The sequence below is a fragment of the Mauremys reevesii genome, linkage group 6, assembly GCF_016161935.1.
Source record: "Mauremys reevesii isolate NIE-2019 linkage group 6, ASM1616193v1, whole genome shotgun sequence".
Taxonomy (NCBI): domain Eukaryota; kingdom Metazoa; phylum Chordata; order Testudines; family Geoemydidae; genus Mauremys; species Mauremys reevesii.
Genome location: NC_052628.1, coordinates 82825632 through 82845483, shown reverse-complemented (window position 1 = coordinate 82845483; position 19852 = coordinate 82825632). Strand labels below are relative to the sequence as shown.

Here is a 19852-nt window from a genome sequence, read left to right as displayed (position 1 = left end):
TGGCAGAATGCGAGCAAAACAGAGCCGGAGACGTACAATTCTCCCCCAAGGAGTTCAGTCACAAATATAATTAACACATTATTTTTTTAATGAGCATCATCAGCATGGAAGCATGTCCTCTAGAATGGTGGCTGAAGCATGAAGGGGCATATGAATGTTTAGCCTATCTGGCATATAAATACCTTGCAATGCTGGTTACAAAAGTGCCATGCCAATGTCTGTTCTTCCTTTCGGGTGACATTGTAAATAAGAAGAGGGCAGCATTATCTCCTGTAAATGTAAACAAACTTGTTTGTCTTAATGATTGGCTGAACAAGAAGTAGGACTGAGTGAACTTGTAGGCTCTAAAGTTTTGCATTGTTTTGTTTTTGAGTGCAGTTATGTAACAAAAAAATCTATATTTGTGAGTTGAACTTTCACAACAAAGAGATTGCACTACAGTATTTGTATGAGGTGAATTGAAAAATACTATTTCTTTTATCATTTTTACAATGCAAATATTTATAATAAAAATAATACTATAAAGTGAGCACTGTAAACTTTGTATTCTGTGTTGTAACTGAAATCAATATAATTGAAAATGTAAAAAAATCCAAAGATTTTATAAATTTAAATTAGTATTCTATTGTTTAATAGTGTGATTTAAAACTGTGATTAATCACAATAAATTTTTTTAATCGCGATTAATTTTTTTTAGTTAATCGCGTGAGTTTACTACGATTAATTGACAGCCCTACTATAAATAATTGATTTAGTACACAGAGCCCTTCATTTAACACATTTAATTCTTAAACTGTTCTACTTTACATTTGTAGTTAATCTTGGATACACTAGCAGTTTATTATTTAAAAATATAATTCCTTTGACAGGTCTTCAAATAAAAGGATTTAGTGCTTTTTTAATATATATATTTAGTTTGGGACACAGAAAATTTATTTTTAAACAGCTTTCGTTAACAAAATGTTGGATCGTATTCTAGTCTGACATTAACTGGTAAAGTTGCAATTCTCAAGTGGTCTTTTAGCTAAACATTTTCAATGTGTTACATGAGTTTATAGTCAAAGAAGTCTATTTAAAGTAAATAGATGATATATTGATAAAACCTCCATGATGTTTTTAAAAATGACTGTTTAGTATATATATAGTGTGTAATAACTAAGTCTATTAGTTAGCAAAACAGTTTTATTTACTGGTGTTAGTTTTCTGTACTATTTTGGGGTCAGTATTTTGTCCCAGTTGCTGTTTTCCCAGACTCCAGGCTTTTTAAAAGGGGAAATACTAGTTCATGTCATTTTTTAGGTTTCTTTGGTGAATTTAGAGGTGTTGAAAAGTTCTGGAGGGAGTTATGTCTGGTATCCCTCTACCTGAAGAATGATGGCTGTGATGTGTGTGGCATAAAGCCGAGTACAAATCAGAAACATTATGCAATCCTCAGTGCTCAAAGTGATCTGGAGAAGCAATAATATTTATTTGAAGGGTGTAATGATTTGCTTATAAAATATTCTGTAAAATGTACTTAAAATGCTGCATTGTTTCTTTCCAGCTAAGTAACTTGAAACAAGTCACGTTTGTGGATGTGTCAGCAAACAAGTTCCCTACTATTCCAATTTGTATACTCCGGATGTCAAGTTTGCACTGGCTGGATATTAGCAACAACAAACTGAAAGATCTCCCACAAGATATAGACAGGTAGTTCCTTACATTTCATAAATAGGCTCATGAACTAGAAAATTTGTTTAGAATGTAACATGACAGTAACCAGCAAATTTTAATTTACCAATTATTGTTTGAAAGGGACACCATCACCGGAAAACTCCATTTCCAGCTGCAAATGTATCTAGTATTTTACAAGTAAAGCCTACCATTTACATTACAGAAAGATATTGGAGAACAAAATATATTTTCCTCAATTTTCTAGTGTGTTGACCATGTGGTGTGTAGTCAGTTTCCCTGTTTTGTGGTTAGCTAGTTGCTCTTCCTGTTTTATTCCTGAGCAACATAATGTTCTGTGTGGAGACAGAAGCAGCAAACTTGCAACTGAAAGGGCAGCAACTGTGCAGCTACACAGAAAGGAATACGAGGTGGGGAGAAAGGTCAAGCCAAAGCATGCTTAATGTGACTCATAGAGCTTGGTAAACATCAGTAGGGAAGCAAACTAATCTGTATGAATTTTAAATTTCCATCCTCCTCGCAACAAAATCATTACAAATCCTTGCTATTGGGCTTGCAATTTCATGCCCCAGTTCCTGTAATATTCTTGGATGGAGATTATTTGGCTCCCCAATTTGGCCAGTAAGCTGTTTGAGTTTGACTTCCACCTCGGATGTGGTATTTTCTACTTTCACATCCTCATTTCTATTAGCTACCCTAGCAGTACCCCAAAGCTCCTCATTACACTTATTAAAAGCTGAGGCAAAATATTCATTTAGGTGTTGGGCCTTGCCTATATTATCTTTGATCTCCACCCCATCCTCAGAGCTTAGCAGTCCCACTTCTTCTTTTCTTGTTTTCTTTTTACTTATATGGTTAAAGAACCTTGGGTTTAATTGTTTTTAATTTCCTTTTGCAAGGTGAAACTCTGCTTCGCTTTTGGCAGTTCTCACTTTTTTCCCCTACATCTTCTGATCGCCAAGAGGTAGCATTCCTTGTTGATCTATACCACTATACCAACAACTTTTAGGATTTCTGCTTTCTCTTAATAACCTGTTTGAGATGTTTGTTCATCTAGTTCGGTCTGCAACCCTTCCCTACAATTTCCCTCCCGCCTTGCTTGGGATGCTGGCTCCAGATAGCTTATGCAACTTTGACTTAAAGGAATTACAAGCCTCTTCCTCATTCAGATCCTTTTGTTCTTCAGTTCAGTCCAATTCCCTATATACCTGCCATAAGTTTTTAAGTTTGTCCTTTTTAAATCAAGGATCCTAGTTACATACCTATTTTTATCCTTCCATTTAGTTTAAACTGAATTAGCTCATGATCACATGAATCAAGATTCTCCTCTACAACCAATTCTTCTGTAAGGTCCTTGGTACTAACTAATACTAAATATAAAATGGCATCACCTGTTGTTGGTTCGGTGACTTTGATGGAAGAAATCGGTCAGCTATCACATACAGGAATATCTGGGCCCTACCATTATTAGTAGCACTTGTCCTCCAATGGATATCTAAGAAATTAAAGTCTCCCATAATCACACAATTCCAAGTAGTATTTAGTTCATTAAAAATATTAAAGAGGTCTCTATCCATATCCTGAGGGGCTGTAGCATACCCCATCCACTATCCCAGTGGAGTATTAGTTAGCTTTCTTCCCTAAAGTGATTTTCAGCCAAATAGATTCCATTTTATCCCTTCCATCACTTTTCCCTTTAAGAGAAACACCAAATATCATGAGGTTCACAGTCAAAATCATGTGCTGAAGCACCACTTGCCACACCTTCTAGAACTCAAAGGAAATGTCTCTCATGCAATACAGCTGCATCACTATTCTAGCAGTAGAACCAACACCTATACGGGGTTAATGAGAAAAACAATAGTACCTCAGGTTTTATAGTTCTGGCCCCCACATTCACTCTCAAGACCAAATGTTCAGCCCCAAATTACTATTGTGTGAAGAAAGGATAAGGGGACACAAAACAAATGAAAGGAGCCTACTCCCTAAACCACAAGATTAGGTCCTTTATATTGATTTCAGTCGTACTTGTAAAAGTTCCCTTATATATTTTGTTCCCACCTAAAATTTGGGCAACAAAATAAAGGCCAAATCCTGGTCACATGACTGTTACAAGTAGTTCCCATATATATTTTTGTTCCCACCTATATTTTGATGACTTTCTGACAGAATGAGGTACATGAGAACTTTACATCACATTGTGTGGCAAGGCATCGTGTGCATACACCTTCACTGTACCATGAAAGTGCACACTGCTGCTCTAGCTTCTGATTTGGGCACAACTTTTAGTTCTTCTCACAGGTGTATTATTAGCATCTATCTTATCAAACCATGCATGAAACTTCCCACTGAAATCAATGGAGTGTTCTGTGAAAATAAAAAAAACAGCATAAGGAAAAGCATATGGTTCATGTGAATATTTTCATACTTCTTTCCCAGAGGAAGACATTAACAGTTGGTGTTTGAATAGATACACATATATAATAAAAGATCTTTAAAATATATTGTATTTTTAAGCCACGTTTCTCTTTTATGCTTCCTTAGGCTCAGTGAACTGCAGACATTTCTCCTGCAGAAAAACAAGTTGACTTATCTTCCACGAGCTTTGCTCAATATGCCAAAGCTCAGCTTGCTGGTGGTTAGTGGTGATGATCTGGTCGAGATACCCACCGACGTTTGTGACTCACACACAGGTTTAAAGTAAGTTATAGTTAGGGAGAAATGAATATGCTCAAAAGTAGAAAGGTAAGTGACCCAGTGCAGTAATGGTCCTCAAAAACAGTTTTACAATTCTCTTTTCCTTTCCTTTTATTGCGTTCTGCATTCATGCTTGCTGGGCTGGGTATGTTGTTACCTGTGCAACTTCCACCAAACCTGGGGCAAAATTCTGACCTCATTTACATGAGAACCACTCTTTAAGGGCAATGAAATCACTGAAGTCCAGTGGGGAATTGTACAAGTGTACCTCAGGGTTCCTGATATTTCACCTGCTACCGAGGAGTGCTTTTGTACTTGTACTGAGACTTTATTGCCTCATCAACATTCAGTGTTTGTGTCAGCTTAATAATGTGTATATTCTTGGTTGAGAGACTGTATCCTATAGATGCAGAACAATGGACTCGTAAGTCTTTCCCATTTGTAACTATGATAATCCCATGTCTTGATTTGACACTCAGGATTTAGGACCTGAAGTCATTTGAATCTGATAGAGTAGTTCCTGGTAGTGTTACTATGCCATATGATTAATTGGAGTGATATTTTTTCTTTTTGATAGTTGAAATTTCACTGATTAATTTATTTTTGTTGCTTTAAAGAGATGTCCCCATAATTTTCAGAATTATGTACACATACTTTGTGCATGGAATTATTGAGCAGTTTGTGCAACCATGTGATTTTCATTTTCAAAGTATTGGTTTAGTATATTTACATACATGACAAAAAGAGGCTGCAGATTGAACTTCTCTGTTGTAATGGATGTTGGGAAGTAACTGTAACCAGGGGCGGCTCTAGGCACCAGCGCGCCAAGCAGGCGCTGGACCTGCCGCAGGCATGACTGCGCGGTCCCGCCTTCCCGCTGCCCGCGCGCTGAGCGCCCGAGATGACCGCGCGCGGTCCGCGCGCGTGGACCTGCCGCAGGCATGCCCTGACTGTAACTCCCAAGGGTGTGCATCATCAACTAAGGAATTCTGACTAAACCCTGGAATGCTGTGAAACCTGGATAGGATGGGGTCTATGTTGAAGTTTTTTGTTCTGATCTGGAGTTGCTGTAGAATTATGGTACAGCTGGTCAGATGTTGTGAAGTGTGATATGTACAGATGCCTCAAAATGCTAAAACTCTGTTCCTGCAGAAAAAAATATTGCAGTATGGATGTACTGAATTGTATTAGGGAGAACAGAGTGTAAAGAGAGTGCTACCTAAAATATTTACTTGCTCCATAATAGAAAGACCATAAAACACTTTTGTTCAATTACTTAAGCATAGTAATTCTTCACAACTCCCCAGTTTAGTCAGAATTCCTTAGTTGATGATGCACACCCTTGGGAGTTAGTTACTTCCCAACATCCATTACAACAGAGAAGTTCAATCTGCAGCCTCTTTTTGTGCGAGTTGCCACTTTTAAGTAATGTTGACTGGCTAATTAAACTGAGTGGCTCGTTGGTCTATGGACTATGTGTAGGATACACCCAAACAAGACAAGTTAGTAAATATAATGTATAGAGCTAATCAATTCAAACTGTTTGTAATTTCAGAATAGGGAAATTTTTTTAACATAATCAATATTTGACATACAGCAAACTACATTTGTCTGCCCATGTTAAGAAGTTATCCTTTCATGTTAATATTTCTTTTTCTACAGATTTATAAGCCTTAAGGATAATCCTCTTGAAACATTCTTGTATCACGATACTGAAGACAACGTAGAAAGTGAACGTGATCGAGAGCAATTTGAGAAAGAATTTATGAAAGCCTACCTTGCAGACATAAGAGAAAGAGGTATATGCACTAAATTTTTAGTACATCTGCCATTATTTATGATATAAATGTAGATTTCATAAAGATTTCCTGGCCACATCAAAATAATATGCTTGGGTTATACAGAGAGATCAACAATATCCTGAATCTTTATAAAAAGTGAAGACATGTGTAAGAGCACATGTAATATGCAATTTTAAAAGCTGTAAAAGTTCTATATGCTATTGGAGGAGGGTGAAAGTTCTTTTATCTTTTTTTCAAAATAAGATGAGCTTTCAGATACGTTTTGATGAGAGATGCCAGAATCAGAGCCCTGGATCTGAACAAACATATACAAACTTCAGGGAGGGGTCAAAATTCATTATGGCTAGGGCCCTACCAAATTCATGGTCCATTTTGGTGATAGGGTTTTAAAAATAGTAAATTTCATGATTTCAGCTATTTAAATTTGAAATTTCACAGTGTTTTAATTGTAGGGGTACTGACTTATAAAGGAATAGTGTGGGGGTCCACAAGGTTATTGTAGGGCAGGGGTTGTGGTACTGCTACACTTACTTCTGAGCTGCTGCTGGCAGCAGTGCTGCCTTCAGAGCTGGGCATCTGGAGAGGGGTGGCTGCTGGCTGGGAGCTCAGCTCTGAAGACAGAGCCATCACCAGCAGCAGCGCAGAAATAAGGATGGCACGGTATGATATTGCCACCCTTACTTCTGCGCTGCTGCCTGTAGAGATGTGCCCTCAATCAGTGGCCACCACTCTCAGGCCACCCAGCTCTGAAGATAGCAGCGCAGAAGTAAGGGTGGCATGGTATGGTATTGCATTGCCTTCAGAGCTGGTGCCCAGCTAACAGCTGCTGTTCTCCAGCGGCCCAGATCTGAACGCAGCGCAGAAGTAAGGGTGGGAATACCATAACCCCCCTAAAATAGCCTTGTGATCCGCCCTCCAACTCCCTTTTGGGTCAGGAACCCCAATTTGAGAAACGCTGGTCTCCCCTGTGAAATCTGTATAATATAGGTTAAAAGCACACAAAAGATGAGATTTCATGGGGGGAGACCACATTTCATGATCTGTGACGCATTTTTCATGGTCGTGAATTTGGTAGGGCCCTAATTATGGTTGTTATTATGCCAAGAGACCCTGATTAGAGAACAGGCCCACACTGAACTTGAAATTATACTCTAGAGCTGGGTCACCCCCTCTGCTCCCTTAGTAGTACCACCATGGAGGGAAAATAAACAGAAAATATCAGATCAGAATTTGGCTTTAAAGGTCCTGGAGATGTGTACAAAACAAGTGTGTAGTGATGGTGTTCTATTTGCATGACTGGTGGGGATGTCATATGTGAGGAAGTCCATTCATTTGTGGTGTTCCTGGGTTATTTGGTTTGATCTGGGATAATTGACAGATTTTTTTTAAAAATTAATGTAGTCTTTAAAAATTGTCCTGGGAGCCCGTGGCATTGGATATATACTCATTTATTTTGGTGCATATTTAAATAAATAATAATTATTATTAATAAAAACACTATGGTGTTTTGTTGTTGTTTTTTTTTGTAAAAGTGAACTGCAAATCAATAAATATATATTTAAAAATTGTTTCTACCCATAAGTGCTAATCCTGTGAAGTCAGACAGGCACAAAATACATTCACCTTTGTAGATGCAGTTTCAATTTTAAGGCCAGTTATGATAATCTAGACTGACATTCTGCATAACAGACCAGTAGAATCTATGAAAACTAGCACACAAATCATTTGCTGTTGTAGTTCACCTTTGAAATAAAACAGACATAGAGCTGTTTCTGGGCAAGGTTTAAATATAACTGTTTACTTGATGATCATACAACTGAAATTTTAAATAGTATATTTTTTCTCCTTTTACAGAATCTATGCCTTGCTATACTACAAAGGTATCATTTACTATCCAGCTCTGAAGATCAGAAATCTCTAAGACACTGTGGGATACCAGAAAAACTCTATTTTTGTCTATGTGAATGGAAAACATTAATATCATGGAGAGTCATAAGCAGCTCTTAAATAATGATCACAGAATTTCTTATTTGTTACCATACTTGCTTTCAATAACTACAGACAAAATTGCAAGGACTAAATAGTTTTCATCAGATGAAATTTCACTTTTTAAATTAACACATTTATTTTCAAGTCAACAGCAACAAGCACTAAATTATACACGGCTAAGGCCCAATCTTGCAAACACTTATACATGTGCTGTACTTCATGACTGTGAATAGTACTATTGCAATCAATGGGGTTACAGTAATAAAGTTAAGCAGGTATGTGTTTGCAGGATAGGGGCCTTAAACAGTATCTGGTTTATATTCTGTTGCAGTTCAGCTGAAAAAAGATTTGTTCCTGTGCAAACAGTGGAAGTGTTAATGCTTTAGAAAATGCATGTGATCTATTATATTTTAAAGACCAAATAACTAATTCAATTGTTTTCAATAGTTCTTGATGGTAGGTTTAAATACATTGTTTACGAGTGATGTTTTTACTTTCTGCTGTTCAGAAAGGTCCTACTTTGGTTTTTCAGTTTAAATAAATTCCAGCAAGTAGACACTCAATATGGAGTCTGTGAAAATACTGTTGCTTTTTTCATTATATTACAAGCATTTAAATGATCACAAATATTAGTACACAGGTGATTAGAATTTTTGCGGTAAGCAATTTTAAAATAATAGTTTGGCAACGGCTTAATAGGACTTTAAAGAAAAATAATCTCTGGGAAGAAGTTTCAATGAATAAAACATCATGAAAATATTTAAAAACCAAGCACTTTGACTAATAATGATAATTCTGAATTACAGTATTGTTGGTATAACAATGAATTGTTTTTGTATGTAATGCAAATGCCTTAGTTCTATAAGTATGATGATTTTGCTGGTTATGATATTTGTTTTGCTTGTTTTGTAATCTGTTATACATAATTCTGTAAGTGTAAATACTATAGAATGATTTAGTTTTGCATATGAATATTTTTCATTTATTAAATCAACTTTTAATCTAAAAATACTAATTGAAACTTGAAGCCATTTAATTAAAATCATCCTAAACTCTGTAAGTGTGAATGTGGGAGAAACATGTAATAAAGAGTAGTAACATCATGAGGATGACATGTTATAGAAGAGTGATAGCTCTGCTATAGCCGGTGAGATAAAGACCAGTTTCTGGTTAAAGTTCACCAACACTACATGGTGAGCAAAGAAGAGTATCAGAAATATTACTTAAAGAGGTAACTAAAATAATATTTTTATTGTATTTATAAGAAGAATTTTGAAAATATGATTTTACAATATTAAATTATTTTTCTACATTTGTTATATTGGTAAAGATAAGGTGAGATTCATTGGCCCCCAAATATTATGTAAAATACCTCAGATCAATAATATGGTGTGAAAATAATACAACTTATTAAACTCTAAGACCCTGATCCTGTAAACACTTACCAACATGCTCAACATTAACCATATGAATAGTTCTATGACTACAGGGAACTACAGGCCAGTCAGTCTCACCTCAGTCCCTGGAAAAATCATGGAACAGGTCCTCAAGGAATCAATTTTGAACCACTTAAATAAGGGGAAAGTGATCAGGAACAGTCAGCATGGATTCACCAAGGGCAAGTCATGCCTGACTAACCTAATTGCCTTCTATGATGAGATAACCAGCTCTGTGGATGAGGGGAAAGCAATGGATGTGCTATTTCTGGACTTTAGCAAAGCTTTTGATACAGTCTCCCACAGTATTCTTGCCAGCAAGTTAAAGAAGTATGGGCTGGATGAATGGACGGTAAGGTGGATAGAAAACTGGCTAGATGGTCGGGCTCAACGGGTAGTGATCAATGGTTCCACGTCTAGTTGGCAGCCGGTATCAAGTGGAGTGTCCCAAGGGTCAGTGCTGGGGCCGGTTTTGTTCAATATCTTCATTAACGATCTGGAGGATGGTGTGGACTGCACCCTTAGCAAGTTTGCAGATGACACTAAACTGGGAGGAGTGGTTGATATGCTGGAGGGTAGGGATAGGATACAGAGGGACCTAGACAATTTAGAGGATTGGGCTAAAAGAAATATGATGAGGTTCAACAAGGACAAGTGCAGAGTCCTGCACTTAGGACGGAAGAATCCCATGCACTGCTACAGACTAGGGACCGAATGGGTGGGCAGCAGTTCTGCAGAAAAGGACCTAGGGGTTACGGTGGACGAAAAGCTGAATATGAGTCAACAGTGTGCCCTTGTTGCCAAGAAGGCTAATGGCATTTGGGGTTGTATAAGTAGGGGCATTTCCAGCAGATTGAGGGATGTGATCATTCCCCTCTATTCAGCACTGGTGAGGCCTCATTTGGAGTACTGTGTCCAGTTTTGGGCCCCACACTACAAGAAGGATGTGGATAAATTGGAGAGAGTCCAGCGGAGGGCAACAAAAATGATTAGTGGGCTGGAGCACATGACTTATGAGGAGAGGCTGAGGGAACTGAGATTGTTTAGCCTGCAGAAGAGAAGAATGAGGGGGGATTTGATAGCTGCTTTCAACTGCCTGAAAGGGAGTTCCAAAGAGGATGGATCTAGACTGTTCTCAGTGGTAGAAGATGACAGAACAAGGAGTAATGGTCTCAAGTTGCAGAGGGGGAGGTTTAGGTTGGACATTAGGAAAAACTTTTTCACTAGTAGGGTGGTGAAGAACTGGAATGGGTTACCTAGGGAGGTGGTGGAATCTTCTTCCTTAGAGGTTTTTAAGGTCAGGCTTGACAAAGCCCTGGCTGGGATGATTTAGTTGGGAATTGGTCCTGCTTTGAGCAGGGGGTTGGACTAGATGACCTCCTGAGGTCCCTTCCAACCCTGAGATTCTAAGATTCTATGATTCTACTCATTTGCATCACTCATGGGTACCATAGAATAGATCATGCCACTAAAATGATACAGGGAAAATAAAAGGGATACAGAAGTTACTGCATGCCATTAGAAAGGGAGAAAAGGCGGATTGTATTTAATTAATACTTTGTGGCATGGAAAATTATAGAATATATCAATATTATTTTAGTTTCTCTCCTTTATTTACTGATTTCGTGTAAACAACAATTGTGGAATGCCAGTTTTCAGCAAACATATTTTTGTTGCTTATACCTTTAGGGCTTTTGCTAAAAAGAGTATTTTAAATTAATTTATTTTCAGATTTAAAGACTCAGATAATACAATTATCCTCTTACATGTTGTTATAAAGTACAGTAAATAAAATCATATATGGGATGTACTAATAAAACTGGGATCACTTTGCTGATCTTATAACAAATGCTAGGTAACAGGACCTTGGGGGTTTTATATATGTATTCATTTTATGAAGACTTAAAAAATTTCCCACTCACCATCTGGATTGAGGGACTAAACCTATTAGATTTGGGCCAGATCCATTGGTAACACACAAGTCAGGTGCACAATTCCCCAGCTATCAGCTATTGGTAATGCGAAAAGTACTGGGATTTTGGTCCCTTCCTGGGTCCTGTATCTATCACATCAGCAGTGGATAGCAACTGTTTTATAAAGGTGAAGTTTCTAGCTTTCTAGCTGCTAGGAGCTTTCTGTCTTTTTCGCCTCATCCAGTGCTTCCTGACTGGTGTGAGAGATGTATTGCTATTCTACTCCCCTGGACTGTCTATTTTTTTAGGTCCTCCTCCAAGCTAGTGAATAACTCCTGTTCCTGCCTCTGCTACTGTTTACAGCTTTTCCAAGTAGCAATAATAAAGTTAATCTGTCCCAATTCTTGGCAGCTGAGACTCCCATGGTTGCTTGTAGTATCAAGGGTATATATTTTTACATTCTTCAGTAAGTGTGTAGCACTGACCTACATGTCAAACATACATTTTTGTGCTGCTGCTATTCCAGTTTACAAAACGGTCTGGATTTTTTGGTGCAAACAAAGTGACTACACTTGTTCTTTATGTGTTTGGTGTAGCGCTCATGTTCTGAGATGCATAAGGGTCTGGAAATGCAGTCAGTCATTCTCTATACTCGTACTGCAATTGGGGCCATAATTAGACAGGATTCTGCTTTTACCTTAGAGTTGCTCTAGATTTACCCCAGTGTAATTGTGGGCAGTATTCACTGTTGCTAGCTCATAATTAAGTCTGTGAGTCTTTCACAGAAGTCACAGATTCTGTGACTTTCTGGGCCCTCCATGACTTCCGCAGCTGCAACAGCTGTCCCCAGGGCCTTACTCATACTACTTGGCATTTTTCCTTGAAGGATTCTGATTATTAGCAACCTCTTGGCTCCCAGAAAAACTCTCATCCAAGAGTTGCCCATAAGTGAAACACAAGGTGGATGAGGTAGGCGTGACCTGTTTCTGTTGGTGAAAGAGAGACAAGCTTTCCATATCCTTGGACCAACACGGCTACAACAACAATGCATAAAATAAGTGGGGCTTCAATCAAGGAAGAAAGTGCTGGGATATGCCTTCAGTGGATGCAGACTACAAACCTGCCTGTGACCCGTGTTCCCCACACGTGGTATGTGACTGGGGCACCCATATTACCACCAAATGGGGGAGCCTCTGCCAGAGTCCAGGTGTTGTGGGCTGGGAAGGGAGGATGCAGCCAGGGGAACAGTGGGCTGAGGGGCTGCAGCCCTGATTCAGGGGCTCTCCTCAGGGTGAGTGGCTGCTGGAGGCCTGTGGAGATGGATGGTACCTCTCCCTGCGGTCTACAGACCACACCCTTCCCTGACATTTGGCCTCGGCATTCCTAGCACTTCCCTCCCTGCCAACCTGCCTGCAGCCAGAGCTTTTCTTTCAGAAAAGTTGTTACTAAGCAGGAAGTAGCATGTCTGCTGCTAACATCCGAGTCCCATTCACATTTAAGTCAATGGGATGGGATCAGGGCCGGGCATAATGTTGCTATTAAGCGAAAGTTAATATGGGCATTGCTAGGAGGTGGCATCTCCCCCATGACGTGAGACCCTCACTTTTCATTTTCAATCGTTCCTAACCCTCCCGCCTGCAGAGACAAGCTGGACTTTCTCGCCCTCGGTTAACCTGCAGGCGCAGGAACCAACAGACCCCCGCTGGCAAGGCTGGCGCTGCTCTTTGGCCGCTTGCTGCTAAGGCAGATCCAGGGATTAACACACACCGGGCACCGCAAGGGCTCCTGCGGCCTTAGGCAACCCCACTGCCAGGGGTAGAGCAACGAGGGCGCGTCCCCCTTCCGCGGCTCCGCCCGGCGCGGTCTCCCCAGCGGCGGGAAGCCGGCGCCAAAGCTGCGGGGAGCCGCCCGGCGGGAGGGAGGGGAAGCGAGCCCAGCAGGGAGCGGCGGCGGGGATCCCCGCGCGGCCCCAGGTGCAGGCAGGGAGCTAATGCGCCCGGCGCAGGCAGCGACGGCAGCGCCAGGGCTATGTAGGGGCGCGGGGATGCGCGGGCTCCCGGCAGCATGGCAGAGCAGCTCTTCTGTAAGGGGGTGTCCGCGGTGATCAGCTGCGCGGGCTGCGAGGAGAGGTGAGTGCCACCGGGTCCCGGCTGGGCTCGAGGGGGTAGGCAGAGCCTGCAAAGGGAGGGGTCGGGAGGAAGTGCCCCCAAGCTTCTTGCATTTTGTTCCCACAAATGTGGGGAGAGGCAGTATTGTCGATTGGGATCACTAGCCCCAGCTGCGTGGTAGCCGCAGCCTCACCCAAACTGACAAAGTCAGAACACTTTACCTGTAGCATTAAAAAGCACTCCGGCCTTCATCTTCTAATAACCCCCTAGCTTTATAAATCTATTCCCACAAGATACTGACGCCTTAAAGCCTTGTAACAAACACATTCAGTAGTTCAGAGCTGTCAACTGTAAACATTCAGGACCCATGAGTTTGGGTGAAAAATGATTTTGTTCTTAAATGGTAAATTTCTTTTTATCTGCTTTTTGTGTTTTTGAGCCTGTGGGGGAGTCCCATTTTCAAGTTTTCCCCACAACCAGACTAGAAACTTTTTTTTTAAATAAATTGAGATTTTCATCTAACCACATGACTCCAGGAGTGGGGGCTTTAAGAAACACCAAATATTATGAGACTCATGAAAATATTGTGAGGCTTATCAGTGTTGCAAATTGTTAGGCAGTGACATAAAATGGTCTCACAGAAGTGCAAGGTAAGTCATAAACATGCTTTGTACATTCTAAAGGAAAATCTTGAATAATCCTAGTCTGAGGGGCAGTATGTATGCTATATTGTCTTTATCTCATATATTACACACTAGCTTTCTTCTCCCTTCCCATTATTTCTACAACTTCCTGCCTTCCTAAATATCAAAACTACTTACAAAAATCTAAAAGTCATATTAGGATCATTTTTTTTTATATCCAGTAGTTCTACCACCTTAATTCTTTCCTACAAATTAAATGATAAAACTTTAAATTAAATAGCTGACTACACATTAAGTTATCTGGTGTTAAGAACTCACTGTTATGCTGGGATAGGCCTTGAAGCAGTTGATGTGATTAGTACTTTGCACATTACATACACACAGGGCTGGCCCTAGATCAAATAGTGCCCCAGGTGAGGAGCATCTTCGGCGCCCTCCCCTCTATTAGTAAATGTTTGAATACCTTATTTTTATTGCATTTGTAGCCCATTTCATGACTTTGATGCACAATTTGCATGCATGCTTTATCTCCATCATATAAGAATAAATTCGCATACTGGGATCTGTAAATCTGTATTTATTCATGCCATATATAAGCAAATAGAAAAAGTAGTTTCCTCTAGGCTTATAGATTCTTTTTAATTTTAAGAATAACTGAAATGTACTAATATCAAGAAATTGAAATGTGTATCAACATTGGGTGGACCAGTAATAGTGTTACAGTAAGTGACAGCCTTAGAATGTTAAGTATAGTCCTTTAGTTCAAAAGGTTGCTTTTCTCACCTTTGCCCTTGCGAACTGAAGCACAACATCAGAGAGATCCAAAGACTGGTCAATGGCATTTCCAAGAGAGAAAATAGTAAGCTATGTCAGTCTCTCATCAGGCATTGTCGATCGAAGATGTGTTTTTAATGAGCTTCAGCTTTGAAAAGCTGCACTCACACTTGGCTGACCATCAGCATGAACAGAACCCTCCAAGCTATCTACACATTAGGAAAAGCATCCTTCAACTCTGCATCATGAATGAGTTGGAGAACTTGGAGTGGAGAGTGCTTACTGAGTGGAGAGTGCTTACTGAGGTCATACAATCCCCATCATTCTCCCCCGCCCCCCCAGGTCTTTTTGTGGTGCTTCATTTGTCCGAACCTTTCTTCGATGGACAATCGAGCAGGGTCAATGAGCAAGCAAAAAACCTCCGTCTTTAATTTTTCTTCCAAGCTTCCCATCACGTCATCTCTGCCATACAACCAAACTCTCTCCTCTTCCAATGAATGAGTTTCCTTGAAGGCAGGCTCAGCTCCTAAGTTTTCTGCCATTTCTTTGGCAGTAGTGCTGGATCTTCAAAACTGTTGCCTCTGGAGGCCATAACGAAATCAAGGCAGCTTCTCATCAAAAGTGGTAGCAGTCGTGATGTCTATCGACTGAGTTTGTAATGCCTTGCTTACAACATTTACTTGGAACAGGATATCGTGCCAAAGCACAATTGAGGTCAGAAATTTGAAGTTAGTTCAAAATTGTATGATCAATATCAGCAGAGTTTTATGGACGGCCATAAAGCAGGATCTGATGTATCGATTTGTGGCATGCAATTTTTCTCACTGCTGTTTCTGTCAACATGCAAGGCTGATTCTTCTCTATTGCTTCTCTTTTTCATGTAAACAAGATTTTTCTCTGTCATTGCGCTCCTTTTCACGTGAGCCACATTCTTCATCATCGCGCTCTTTTTTTACGCTGCTAGGAAAACTGGATGATTCTCCATCCCTTTCCTCACATTTCCGTTCCTTATCTTTAGGTAAATCTGCTAATGACTTAATAATAGGACTTCCATCATTTACGCTTTGCTCCTCAATTTCTTCTGCACTGGGACAATCGCTATTGTGTTAAGCCCAGTATATGTTCTGTTTCAGATATTTTCCCATCAGTTTGCCCCTTGCTGCAAACTAGATGGCAATGGAGCTTTTTGCTTCCCATACTGAGCTCCTGAAGGCTTCTTTGCAAGATGCCCCCAAAGGTGTCATGGGAACCTTATTTTCCATATATGGCCGAGTTCTGTCTATTAAGTTTCAGCTAAAGGATGACGTCTGCAGCACCCAATGCCCCCTAGGACCCTGTTGGGTGCTGGTTCAGTATTAAATCAGATGGAGGAGTGCATAGGTGCTGACTTCCCCTCTGCCCGGTGGGTGCTCGACTGCCCCCCCCAGCCATGCCCGTGCCCCGCCCCTGCCCTGCCCATGCTCCACCCCCATTCCAGCCCTTCACCCATTCCAGCCGCTTCCCCCAAGTCCCCGCCTCTGCCTTGCCTCTTCTCCACTTCCTCCCCTGAGCACGCCGCATCCCCACTCCTCCCCCTCCCTCCCGGAAAGTCCTAAGCACTGCCAAACAGCTGTTAGGCGGTGTGCATGGGGGGAACGGGAAGCGCTGGGAAGGAGGGGAAGGAGCAGGGATGCGGCGGGCTCGGAGGAAGACGGGGAGGGGGGAAAGGAGGCATGGAGGGGGGAGCTTGGCTGCTGGTGGGTGTGGAGCATCTGCTAATTTTTCCCCGTGGGTACTCCAGCCTGGAGCACCCACGGAGTTGGCGCCTATGAGGAGTGTCACCTTCTCTGGGTCTCTCAGGATTTAATTATTCCATGTAAGTATCTCATCTGAATGCTGACCTGGTTGGGAGAACTGAGCAAATTTTCCTACGTGCTGAGATGGACCTGGACTGAAATCACATATTAAGTCACAAATGTCAATTATCCTAGATTCTTCCTGGTCTCCATTTGCGCAGATTACAAACCCACCACATAAATCAGTATGACTTGCACACTGCCAAAGAGCAGTCTAGAAGAGTTGGAAGGAGAAAGTGAGAAATGTAAAAATCGTACTCTAGGCATGACATTCCTCTTGTCTCCTTTGTTACATAAGAACATAAGAAAGGCCGTACCGGGTCAGACCAAAGTTCCATCTAGCCCAGTATCTGTCTACCGACAGTGGCCAATGCCAGGTGCCCCAGAGGGAGTGAACCTAACAGGCAATGATCAAGTGATCTCTCTCCTGCCATCTATCTCCATCCTCTGCCGAACAGAGGCTAGGGACACCATTCTTTACCCATCCTGGCTAATAGCCATTTATGGACTTAGCCACCATGAATTTATCCAGTTCCCTTTTAAACATTGTTATAGTCCTAGCCTTCACAACCTCCTCAGGTAAGGAGTTCCACAAGTTGTTAGTTGTTTTCCTGACTATATTACTTTGTTTTGTATTTGCCAACTGCAGTAGTGTCATAGAATGGTCTTAGAAACTTCAGGATTTCTTTGATAAATATCACAGAATGATGTGGCAAGGTAATGCTGTGACCAGACTGTTGCTGTAGCTGGGTCATGATGCATCTTGCAGGAATGTTTCAGGACTGGATTGAAGTGCATCATACCATTGCTGTGTGAGAAAGTTTGCACTGCTCTTGCCTGCAGTGCATGACTCAAATCAGGGTTATTTGTTGGAAGCACTTGAATGGCAAGTTTAGCACAGTCTCTGCTCCCCTCCCATGAATTCAGGAAGCGCGCTCTGGTGGGAATTTCAGGACCTCACTGAAGCATCATCTTTGCTATCATCCTGGACTCAGAAGGTGTATGGTAAATGTTTAGAACCCTATACATGAGCGAAACAGTCCCATGAGGAGAACTAACAGATCAGTAAGAGCCTAGAAAGATTCCTAGGGAAGGTGGTACACGTGGGTATGTCTACACTGCAATAAAACCATGGCTGGCCCATGTAGCTGACACAAGGTCATGGGGCTCAGGCCGGAGGGCTATAAAATTGCAGTGTACATGTTCGGGCTCCCTTGGGGTACCAGAGCCTGAACATCTACACTGCAATTTCATAGCCCCATAGCTGGAGTCCTGCAAGCCTGAGTCAGCTGACATGACCCAGCCGTGGGTGTTTTATTGCAGTGCAGACATATCATTGGATGTTACAGTGCAAGCAGACTGAAAGATATAAGAAAATATCATACACAGTGTTAGTGTTGGCTTTAAAAAAACAAACAGATTTTCTTGGATATGACTAAAATCCAAGTTGAAATTACAGCACTACTGTCAGATTGATAAGCAAAATCACTCTAGGGAGGGAGAATATAATATAGAAAGGAATAGTTTAGGGCACTAATTGGATATCTTAAAATATTAGAAATAGTATATGCAGGCATTTTAGGCTGTCAGTTTGAACCCTGCTCAGATAGCTCTTTGGTCTATAAAAAGTGAGTTGAGTGATGAGTTATCCACATGAAATCCACAACCATAAATGCCATTGGTGGCTTTGTTGGTAACCTCAGAATAGAAGCAAAGCATGGAAAGCACATGGTTGAATCCCATCAGTGGGATAGTTCAAACATGTCCATACTGTTTCTTTGTTTCTTCCTGTGCTCTGTATGTTTTGTATTTAAAGAGATAAGTTTAGTTTCCAGGCTGTTTTCTGGTGCCTTATGAGCATTATGCTTTTCTTTTCTTTTTTTTAAACACACCACTTTTCCAAAACACAATTTTAGTTTTAAAGATCTTTCCTACCCATAGATATCTTTCCTCTCCCACCTAGCAAAAATTCATAGAGTGAGCTATAAAAAGAGACCCTGGTCAATAGCTGTCTTAGCAATTATGACTTAGAGTAGGATTCCTGTATGTCTCATTACACTGGCTTGATTAGGAGTAGTTGATGTGTTTTTGTTTAATTTTAGGAGCAACTTCTCATCAAAACTGAATTTCCATGATAAAAAGGAGTAGTAAATTGGCAAATCTTTAATTTCCTCTCATTTTTGACTATCTCTAGACTTGTGTCCAAGCAGAGCAGCAAGGCTCACTTTATTGTAAGGAAACATTGATGTGTATTCTCACATCAAATGTAAGCATGATTCTGCAGTCTAAAAAAAATTAACCTACTTTCCCAAAGTGTGTCTGATGAAGATTGTCTTCCTCTTGCAGGTAAATGTTTAGATGAGCATGAAGATAGGTTAAAAAAGATAACACCTTTTGTGAAACAGCATATTTTTAAATGAACCATGTAAAGACTTGTCATTTTTGTGAACCTTTTGGCTAGCTTGATTCTGTACTCTCTGAGGGTATGTCTAGGCTGCAGTGTAAGCCCAGGGTTTGAACTCAGGCTCAAGCCTAACCCCCCTTCCATCTACACACAAATTATGTTATCCCAGGGCTCAGACCCACCCCCATGAGGGTGGATGGTTTGAATCTGAGTCAAACCGGGACCCACGGTTCAAGCTTTATTGCTTTGCAGTGTAGATGCAGCCGCACTGGATTTTTGCTCTGGGAGTGCACTAAAAGTATTCCATGATCTCATGGGCTGACTGTTCTCTGGACATTCTAGTTTGTGGCCAGTAAAATTTTCCCATGCTGCACCATGAACCAAGAACTGGAGTGGCCACATTTTGGGAGGGCACTAGGAAGTTTGGGATACGGGTGGTTGGACTCAGGCCCACGTAATGTAGTGTAGACTCTGGAATCCCATGTTGGGACTCAGAGTTCAACAGTTCTTAACCTGGGGTTACAAATGTGTGTCAGTGCTCAAGCTGTAGGTTAACACACCCAGCATCTGCTAACTTGA

The 19852-nt window shown here is 40.8% G+C and overlaps 2 protein-coding genes across 17 annotated transcripts in view; both read left to right on the top strand.

Annotated features, from left to right (window-relative positions):
* LRRC2 (leucine rich repeat containing 2) overlaps positions 1-8425 on the top strand; it is a 93590-nt gene extending 85165 nt beyond the window's left edge. For all 7 annotated transcript variants that reach the window (XM_039545593.1, XM_039545594.1, XM_039545597.1 and 4 more), the window contains 4 exons: positions 1544-1689; positions 4216-4371; positions 6031-6167; positions 8025-8425. In XM_039545593.1, the coding sequence (XP_039401527.1) occupies positions 1544-1689; positions 4216-4371; positions 6031-6167; positions 8025-8074 (489 nt within the window). In that variant the 3' untranslated portion in view covers positions 8075-8425. The remainder of the gene's footprint in view (positions 1-1543; positions 1690-4215; positions 4372-6030; positions 6168-8024) is intronic.
* A 4713-nt stretch (positions 8426-13138) lies between these two features.
* Positions 13139-19852, top strand: part of LOC120408703 (spindle assembly abnormal protein 6 homolog) — a 45001-nt gene continuing 38287 nt past the window's right edge. For 3 of the 10 annotated variants that reach the window (XR_005600906.1, XR_005600905.1, XM_039545879.1), the window contains exon 1: positions 13139-13637. Coding sequence is in view for 5 of the 10 variants with exons in the window: in XM_039545879.1 (XP_039401813.1) it covers positions 13573-13637 (65 nt within the window). In the remaining 5 variants the exon portion in view is untranslated. The remainder of the gene's footprint in view (positions 13638-19852) is intronic. The other 7 variants (XR_005600903.1, XR_005600902.1, XR_005600904.1 and 4 more) reach the window with 4 other exon arrangements.